The 10,438-nt window shown below is 38.9% G+C and overlaps 1 protein-coding gene across 1 annotated transcript in view; it reads left to right on the plus strand.

Moving 5' to 3' along the window:
* LOC117959711 (matrix metalloproteinase-17-like) overlaps positions 1–10,438 on the plus strand; it is a 75,496-nt gene that overhangs the window by 26,368 nt on the left and 38,690 nt on the right. Inside the window, exons 2-3 of the mRNA XM_034896991.1 lie at positions 3,746–3,878; positions 4,022–4,157. Coding sequence (XP_034752882.1) covers positions 3,746–3,878; positions 4,022–4,157 — 269 coding nt within the window. The remainder of the gene's footprint in view (positions 1–3,745; positions 3,879–4,021; positions 4,158–10,438) is intronic.

Below are 10,438 nucleotides of genomic sequence, written 5' to 3' on the forward strand. Positions count from 1 at the left end.
ATGTATGAAGTGCTTTTATGCATGTTAAAACTCAAAACGGGTCCGTCGGGACCCTAACACCATAGGAAGGTTAATGTGCATTAATCTTTGTCAACAATAAGATGTCTTTGCTAAACTGATTTCTTTGTAATTATGGTGCATTTGGCCACCAACCTAAAAGCTAGATTTAAAAAAGGGTGACTCAAGACAAGGAAGACATCCCATTTACAGAGATTTCTTTTCTTTTTTTTCTTTTTTTAAAGAGGTTTTCTCTATGGTAGATTACCTTAAAGTCTTGATTAGTTTAATGACAGGAATCTTTTATTTGTCTAATCTTCTCTATCTTTCTTCAACATACTCTTAGCTTCCTGAATACATTATCATAAAGAGAGAAAACAGAGAACATATTGGTTGTCGTTTTTAATCCGTTGAAGCAGTGGTTGAACTTTACCACCGTGCCATGTTTTTAGTTCTGCTTTCGACTCTGGCACAAGAAAGTAAAAGAGGCCACACTTTTTATTTTGCGCAGAACATACACAGCATTCAAAACATTGCAGCAATTATTGAGTCGAACTAATGTAGCATCAAAGGCTTTATAAAGGGTCCTCATTTGGGAGGCAGTGCAGTGATACACGTTGTGTGTGTGTGTGTGTGTGTTTGTGTGTGTGTGTGTGTGTTTGTTTGTTTGTGTGTGTGAAAAATGAAGAAAAGTGTGTGGACTTCTTGGTGTACGCAGCATGAGTCTGTCTTTGTCAGCAAAATATTTTCATGTGAGTGTGTGTGAGTGTTTGTGCTGCTACATGTGTGCATCTACAAATCCATATGAGCATATGAATAAGTTTGTGTTTGTGTGTGTGTGTGTGTGTGTGTGTGTGTGTGTGTAAGGCTGTAATCTTAATGAGCAATAAAAGTTTCAGCCGCCTGTGTTTGACCTCTTATTGTTACTCAGAGAGTTGGAGAGGATGAATTTGTTGTACACACTAAATTCTTTTTTTTTCTGCCACTCTGCACTAATTTATTTCTCTTTTTATTTTAAGCACAAGTATTGTTTGGTTTATCAAATTTGAGATGCATGTAATGTATTTCATTCATGTTCTACTTAAAATTGTAATCGTATCTTTGAACTGTCACTGTCTATTGTCTGTGAGAGTGGTTGGTTGCTGAAGTTTATAAGCTTAAGTTTATTGTGTTTTTGTTTTTATTTTTTCAGTTTGAACTTAGATGACTTGTGTGCAGTCTTTTAAAAGTTATGGGTTTAAAATAGTTGCTGGTTTCACAAAAACGGTTTGTCTATTGAGTTTATGAGAGTGAAAACAGGGAGTTGTGGTTGTGTAGACAGGACAGATGTAATCCATCACTTGCACACCTTGCTTAGGGAGAAGAACATACACCTCCTTCTTTGTCTGTTATGTAACATCATACTCACCCAGGTAATCATTAAGATCCATGACTGCAGCAATATGGCTTCAACAAAGTCAGATGGGGCAAGAAGCATAAGCTGTCAGACACATGGTAAACAAGCCAAACGTTTATCTATAGCATTTAATTTCGAGGTAAAACCTAAAATGAGTACACCCAAAAAACATTTATAATCTCTCATGGCACAGAAAAACTGTGCTAACGCAAAAGCAGGTATGGTAGGTCTAAGTTGAACCAGGAACTGAAGCCACATGGCATGTCCCAAATCTACAGTATCTGACAATAATGTATGACATACTGTAGTATTCTATTTTAGCAGTTTGTATACCAAATAAATAAAAATCAACATTAAGATGACCCTGGCCCCCCTCACCGTACCCCCTGTACTCTACTCAAAATGGTACAGTCTGAGTTCCCTCTACTATAAAGCCCATTGGATGCTTTTGCTTCCTGTTTGGAAGTTTGGACCCATGACCAGCAGGTAATAATATGGATGGGAGCTCATGCAACAAACATTTTGTCAGTTGAAGTTGCACATATATTTGCATTGGAATGGTTTGTATTACTATATGAACTGAGTACATTTTCTAATTCCCAATGTGAATGACCAGAGTATCCATACTAAAAAGGTCTGATATGTTAGCAGTTAGCATGCTATACCCACATGTGCTTATTATGCTAACATAACTCATCCACAAAGGCCTGCCTATACCCTACACCCTACAGAGGCCCTACTCAACTAGGACTAAGTTAAAGATCCATTGTGCAAGCCAGATGGAATACACAATATAACTGCAGAAACTAGAATTGGGCGGTTTTCAACCCACCTTGATAGGTCAGAGGTTAGCAGGCTGATGTACTTTACCATTTTATTCTAACAGGAAATGATACAATGTGCAACTTTAGAAAATTAATCAGCAAAATGTTTTCTTAAGCTATATTAGCAGCTCCTCCATGTTCTTTGTGTTGCTCTGTTGTTCCATTGCATACTGTCTAGTTGAGGTATATTTAATTGGATCACTTTTCCAACACTATATATTCAAATCTGCTTAGAATGAATGTGCAGTATGGATTTGGGAAAGAGAGACTGTTGCAATAACTCATTTGGATAACAATAATTACCATTATGCTTCAAAACAAGTTTGGCCAACCTGGGAATGATTTGAAACCTACACAGTTCTCTGACCGCTAATGTTTCTTGCCCTATCTGACTTCTTTAGTAATGTTGGTGAGTACAATGTTACTACTGAAACAGAAGTCTTCACTGGGTAGCCTTTGAAAACCTTGTCATCATTTATGCCTTTTGTTGATAGAATCAATTTAACTTCCTGCTTTCTTTTAAATTCTTTGACCTCTCCCACTCACCCCAGGCAACACAGTTTGAAACTCGTTAAGAAAATCTTTTTTTCCCATCCAGCGCGATGGTACTAGGGGTCAATTAAATGCCCCAGCAAACTTTCCCCAAGCCTCTGCAGTGATGGCAAAGCCAGGGATGAGGAGGCAAATATCAGCCAACAGAGAGCTTTGCTAGACCTTGCGTTGTCAATACAGAAGGGATGTATGCTATCGCTCTGCATCCCATCCTTATTGGCTGCCAATTCAGGAGGAAGGAGGAGGCGGCTTTAGTTGGGTGAAGACAGATGAGGGGAAGAGAAACATAAGAAAAAGCTTAAAGGATACAAGCCAAGGGAGAAGAGCATTCATCCATCAGTCAGATCTCTTTCTCTCACACACACACACACACACACACACACACACACACACACACACATACATATAAATGTATTTATATATATAAAGCCTACATTTATTATTTTGTGAAACTAATGGGCCATACCACTCTTTGAACTGACGCCATACACATGCAAAACATATTTGGTGTATGTCATTTGTATAAAATTCTAAGTAAATTATTTTTAATAATGTGTGTATCTTGCTCTTGTTTGTTTGCGTTGTTGATTAAACGGTTCAGCTCCATCAGCAACACTGTGTCTTGTATAGACTTACAATGTCCCTTCCTATTCGTTGCTCTTGCATACTGCAAAAACAAAGGAGAAAGACCAAAACAGCAAGAGCATGGGATATAAAAAGGACTACAAATTCAGGCTTCTTCATGGGCTCAAGTCTAAATTGCAGAACATGTAATCACAACACATTTGTCTGTTGTCCATCTTTCTCGGTTTCCTGTCTTTACTGTCAGCAGGCAGGTACACACGCACATACTGTTAAATAACACCTCAGGAATTGAATGGACAGGTGTCAGACTTTCTCAACAGCTTTGGGATACTTGGTCCTTGAAATGCCTGGGATTGACTCTTGAACTCTGTGTCTGTGGTTTCCTTTCCAGGACTGGCTGAGTAAGTTTGGCTACCTACCACCTCCTGACCCAGTTACTGGTCAGCTTCAGACCAAGGAGGCCTTGACCAAGGCCATCAAAGCCATGCAGAAGTACGGAGGGCTGAAGGAGACCGGAGTCTTAGGTATGTGGCTGTGTTTGTTTGGGGGAATCATGTGGGGCGGTTGGTACTTTGGCTGGATGGAGGAAAAAATATAAAGAGGAGTGGATGATATAATGCAATCCAATAAAGAAAACTGTCCAACTTTAGCCTCCTCTCCTCTTTAGATCAAGCTACACTGGGCCTAATGACAACACCCAGATGTTCTTTGCCAGATGTGTCTGAGGCAGAGGTGACAGTGGGCCGCAGGAAACGAAGCCCAACTCCTCAGAACAAATGGAATAAGAGGCATCTGTCCTGGAGGTAGGAAATAATAAATATAAGGTATAATAGACACTCTGTTGATATCACTATATTACAGTGTTTTACAGATAAAAAATGGGCTGAATAATATGTGCAGGAAGTTACACTATTTACCACTGATATCTATAATGGTAGGATATGGTGAAATACTCATGTCCATTGAAAAAAGATCATAGTTATATTATTTGGGTAGGCCTACTCCAAAGTTGATTATGTAAAGGAAAACCATCCAGTTGACTTTGTTTATTATAATTTGTGTTTGAGGATAATTTGTTTGATATTCAATCTGTTTATGTGAACCTAATGCACTTCTGTACAGATTCAGTCCAGTACAGCAGTCTGAAATCCCACTGTTCATCCTCAAACTCTGCAAACTTTGAGAAATTATATTAGAGGATTCTTCCTCAAGCCGGAAATCTTTTGCTCTCCGGATCAATTCTGCCTCAAAGGAAAAGCATTTTGTGAAAGTGGCAAGCTGATTAGAGAGACCTTTAATAAACAACAAACACATCTGTCCTCTCAGAGGATGTAGAAACACTCAGATGTCTCATTAAACTTATAAAAATAGAATGTTGTTTTAGGTGATTAAAAATTGCTATTTGCCAAAATTCCCTTATTATTGCAACAAGGTATAGAACGTATAGAAGGATTTGTGTATACATTAATTAGATCCAGTCTATGTACATGCAGTTCTCTTGCTACTAAAGGAATATCCCACTGAAAATGTGTGTGTAAATGTTTGGTTTTAAATCAAATAACACAATGAACAGTAATATGAACATCAATACAACAGTTATATTGATTTAGATAATTTTATTGCATATACAGTACACTGTAAAAAAAGATTAGTTGACTCAACTTAACTACGTAAAGTCATTTTGCTGCTTTGACGGAGTTAATTTGAGTCAATTTATAGCATCAAGGTTATCACACTTCAAAACATGAGTTTATACAACAAGCAGACTGTTGACTCAACTTCCTGTATCAAGTAAGTTGGACTTTAATATATTATTTGCGATAGTAATAACATGTCTTCTGGCAGAGAGTGTGTGTGTGTGTGTGTGTGTGTGTGTGTGTGTGTGTGTGTGTGTGTGTGTGTGTGTGTGTGTGTGTGTGTGTGTGTGTGTGTGTGTGTGTGTGTGTGTGTGTGTGTGTGTGTGTGGCATCTTATTATAATGTATTCCTATGGTGATGCAGTCACTACAAAAAAAAATCTCAAAATGAGGTAAAAACCTTTGGAAAGTTCTCAAAGAACTCTTGCAACATAATCAAATTCTCTGTTGTTAAGCCTAAAGTATGTTCATGACCTTGTAGCCTCTACACAATACATCTAATTGCACTACTACCTTGTCACATCGCCATTTCTCAACAGCTTCTGGCAGAAGCAATGCATTTAGTAATCTATTTTAAAAGAGTATTGTTCGAAACATGACCTATCTACAACATAAAAGTGGTTAATGCTGCACAAGTGCTTTGGGAGGTTTCTATGGATTAGAAAAACTTGGTTTAAAGAGGATTTTTGCTGTGACTCTGGCTCACTGTGTGAATCAATTTCAACTGCTGTTAATCTGATCTGACAATAGCCTTCACAAAGAGCATGATGCCAACTTCAAGCTATCAGGACTGATTCAACAATGAGCTTCCATAAACTGGTTTGCAGAATATGAATATGTGCATAATTTTAGAAATCAGAAGAGCCAACACACATACATACAGTAGATATTGCAAACGCACGTGCCTATGCATTGCCTCCATCCTGGTGGCCTTTAACTTTCTTTGTCTTCTTTGTACTCCTGCCAGTTAAACACTATGCTCCCATCAGCTCACTCCACTCTGAAACCTTGGTCTTTCCAGCACTCAGATTTGTTGAACAATGTTGTGGAACATGTTCTGGCTTCAGATCCAGAGAGATTTCCGTATGTTGCAGATTTTCATTAAAGTGCCACAAAAAAAGCCTTGATATTCTGCATAGATTGTCTGCCTCTGTAATTCTATTCTCATGCTTTCTGTTGCTGTCTTTTTCAACTGATGTTGGATCACTCGCATAGCGACTTCCCACACAGCTTAGGTTGGAAAATTATTTTTATCATCTAATATTTCATGGTATTTCTGCTATATTAGATTAAATGGGTGAACAGGGCTGACAAACTAAAGATAATGTGCAAAACAGCTAATGAGTCAGATGCATTCTGACAGCCATAATAAATGTTAGTATTCTGATTCACCACATCCGTCGGAATAAAGAAAGGTACAACTATTTATATCGCTACAACACAGCATATAGCATCAATACATTCATTTTAATTGTTATATTGTACAGCTGGGAAGGTTATCTAGTAAATAAAATAGTTTGATGTTTTATTAATCAAATGTATGGAGTAATTTTCTTTTAAGTCAGAAAAAGTTGATTTCTTTTAATATAAAACAACTAACTTAAAAGGATAACATGTTGTTAGGATAAAATAAAGAAAGGAGGACACATAAAAAGCACTACAGGTTTCAGATCAGTTACTGGAGTTTACAGTGTGTTTGTAAGTGAGTATGATCAGTGAATGTTATACAAAGTTGACACACATTAGAGTCACAACAAGTTAACTCTCACCATGTTAACATATGCAGGTTGCAATCATCGCAAGAGTAACTTAGTTAAGTTCTGTTGTCGATCTTACTCTTGCTATGCGGCTCTGCACTGTATGGTTCTTTTGAGTCTGTGCACAGGCCACAAACTTTGGATGAAATGTGGTTTGTTTCACAAACAGAGGCAGAAGGGCTGGATGTTGGCAACAGCATAGCCGATCTTTTTTGTTAAGCTTAACAGAAAAGGTTAAAGTAATTGTGTTTACGTTACTGGGCTCTGACTGTATAAAATATAATTTAAAATGAATATAGAGCTCTATAGGGGGGCATTTTAGTACAGTCAACTCATTGTCATATTCAAGAAACCAATTTGAAATGATTGGTGCTTTGTGACATGGTGCATTATCCTGCCGGAAGTAGCCATCAGAGGATGGGTACATGGTGGCCATAAAGGGATGGACATGGTGAGAACAATACTCAGGTAGTCCGTGGCATTTAAACCATGCCCAGTTGGCACTAAGGGGCCTAAAGTGTGCCAAGAAAACATCCCCCACACCATTACACCACCACCAACATCCTGCACAGTGGTTACAAGGCATGAAGGATCCATGTTCTCATTCTGTTTACGCCAAATTCTGACTCTACCATCTGAATGCCTCAACAGAAATCAAGACTGATCAGACCAGGCAACATTTTTCCAGTCTTCAACTGTCCAATTTTGGTGAGCTCTTGCAAATTGTAGCCTCTTTTTCCTATTTGTAGTGGAGATGAGTGGTACCCGGTGGGGTCTTCTGCTGTTGTAGCCCATCCACCTCAAGGTTGTGTTGTGGCTTCACAAATGCTTTGCTGCATACCTCGGTTGTAACAAGTGGTTTTTTTTTCAGTCAAAGTTGCTCTTCTATCAGCTTGAATCAGTCGGCCCATTCTTCTCTGACCTCTAGCATCAACAAGGCATTTTCGCCCACAGGACTGCCGCATAGTGCATGTTTTTCCCTTTTCACACCATTCTTTGTAAACCCTAGAAATGGTTGTGCGTGAAAATCCCAGTAACTGAGCAGATTGTGAAATACTCAGACCGGCCCGTCTGGCACCAACAACCATGTCGCTTTCAAAATTGCTTAAATCACCTTTCTTTCCCATTCTGACATTCAGTTTGGACTTCAGGAGATTGTCTTGACCAGGACCACACCCCTAAATGCATTGAAGCAGCTGCCATGTGATTGGTTGATTAGAAAATTGCATTAATGAGAAATTGAACAGGTGTTCCTAATAATCCTTTAGGTGAGTTTGCATCTGACTGGTCCTTCACAATCTCCTCTACTTGTTCACACACATAACTCCCATTTATTCTCTGACAATGTGCAAAGTAAGTGGTAAGTGTAGGTTATTTTAAAGAGGGGAGGGAAAAAGGACAAGGAGCTATGCTCAGTAGTCCTTAATTTTAAGGACTTGGATTCATGTGTTTTCCCGCAATAGAAACATAAGTAAATTATTTTTGTAATGTCTGGGAGTCATGTGGGTGAGCCCTTAATCCCCAGTTTAACTTCTGCTTACCTCTTTTATCTTTGTCTTACACACACACACACACACACACACACACACACACACATACAGCACACTGCACAGCCAAGTATGTTATGGCTCAGTTGTGTAACAGCCCCCTGTTAGCTCGTTAGCCCACATTGTTAGCCCATTATCACAGCAGACAGCCTGGCAGTCATTAGCGGCCCGGCGGATAACTCAAACGGATAGGTGTAGCGAGCTGAGTGGAGGAAAGAAAAGATGAGGATGAGGATAACAGAGGAAAGAAAGTAAACAAGAAGCAAACATGAAGAGGAAGATTGCATCTTTTCTTTCTGCATCTCTTTAGTCTGGTACAGTGTGTGTGTGTGTGTGTGTGTGGGGGGGGGGGTGTTACGGTCTAAATGCTGGACTGAAAAAAAAGACTTGTCTTATTTCTAATGAAGTCAATAAATGGAGTAAAAGAATGAGCGCTTTAAGAACATAACCACACACTTGATTACCATGTAACTCCATCACAGATGTAAGTCCAGAGTGGCATCATGCCCTTAACATTGTGTGTATATTATTATTTCACAACCCTAAAGCTCAATGCCATTGTTTTGTGAGACCTGCGTATAGTGTAGCCAACCACTCCAAACCCAGTGAGGGTTATTTAAAAACAGTAGAGCCATATTCAAAGTTGAAGGCTAGATAATGAGAATATTAGGTGTAGCCTTGGTCATAACTCAGCAGCAGGGGTCCATCAAAATACTAATTATAGCAATAGCTTATGGTTGTTAGGGAGTGTTAAATGCCACAGCTGTATCCAACGCACAGGTAGTTATTGCTCTGGGACTATAAGTAGTAATAATATAAATCTGATAGCAGTAATGGCCAGGCATACCAGAGCATGACAGATGTTTTGTTTTTTTATTCTCTTGTTCCTTTGGCACCTTCAGTGTATGAAATACTTTGATATGTCTTGAGCCTTCATCAAGTAATTCACTTGAATTCACCATTCCTTCACCATTTGATTTGAGTTGATGTCCACATAATGTGGCATTCTGGCATGCTTGTGGAGATCTTGAAAACTTTTACAGAATCTACTGTTTTTAACTTTGAGAGGGTACAATAGCGTCCCCAAATGTATGCATTCTTCTATATTTTAACTCATCTTAGACTCACTTCATCATAGGGCTGGCCGACAGGGCCAAGATCTTCTATTCTGATGTGGGTCATTTCATATCTCGATAACAACATATTTCACGTCATGGCGTGTTTTCTGGTAATTTCGTATTTAATAATGTATTGGAAATAACCACATGGTAAAGCATCTTTTCCGTATACTCATGTTATGTCATTGGCCTTTATTTGCGAGAAAGAGGGGGAATGACATGCAGCAAAGGGCCGCAGGTCAGAGTCGAACCCCCGGCCCCTGCGTTGAGGAGTAAATCTCTCTCTCTCTCTCTCTCTCTCTCTCTCTCTCTCTCTCTCTCTCTCTCTCTCTCTCTCTCTCTCTCTCTCTGTGTATTAATCTGCTCTGTGAATTGAGCTAACCCAGTAAAATAATAAAAAGTGGAATTACATTGTTCATGAAAGAAAAAGCCGGCGCATTGTACAAGAAACAGGAATTGTTGGTATTTATTGCCTGAAATAGTTATATAGTATTTGAGATTATTTCACTCTCTAAAATATGTCCTTTACATGCAGTTTGAACAAACCCAGGTAATCACATCACTGCTGGACTGGATTTAAATTAGCTATCCTGAGTAATAAATCCTCTTAGGGTAGCTTGCACCTTCAGTTTCCCTCATATATATGAGAGGCGCCTCTATTATTGGCAAATCACAATACATCATTGTCTCTCTCACAAAGCAGTTCTGCCACCCAGAAGAGTTTATTGACAATCGCACTAGGATATTAAAGTCCTCAGCATGTATCTCTCTGCTGCCACTTGAGGCCAGCAACCTGTGAAATTAGTTGGTAGAACTTTAAGAATAACTGTTATTGAGTGTTATCTAATTATGGGCCCATTATATTTTTCTTTAGAATTCACATAGCCATCTCAGAGTTGGTGAGTGATAGTCAGGATAGACAGGGAAAGGGGAGAGAACAATTTGTGGAGAGATGGTAGACTCATGCAGAGCCTATTAATTTGATGTCTTTCATCTTCAGCCTGAATTACATAACGTGTGTGTGTG

Source organism: Etheostoma cragini, chromosome 16 (genome assembly GCF_013103735.1).
Source record: "Etheostoma cragini isolate CJK2018 chromosome 16, CSU_Ecrag_1.0, whole genome shotgun sequence".
NCBI classification, from domain to species: Eukaryota; Metazoa; Chordata; class Actinopteri; order Perciformes; family Percidae; genus Etheostoma; species Etheostoma cragini.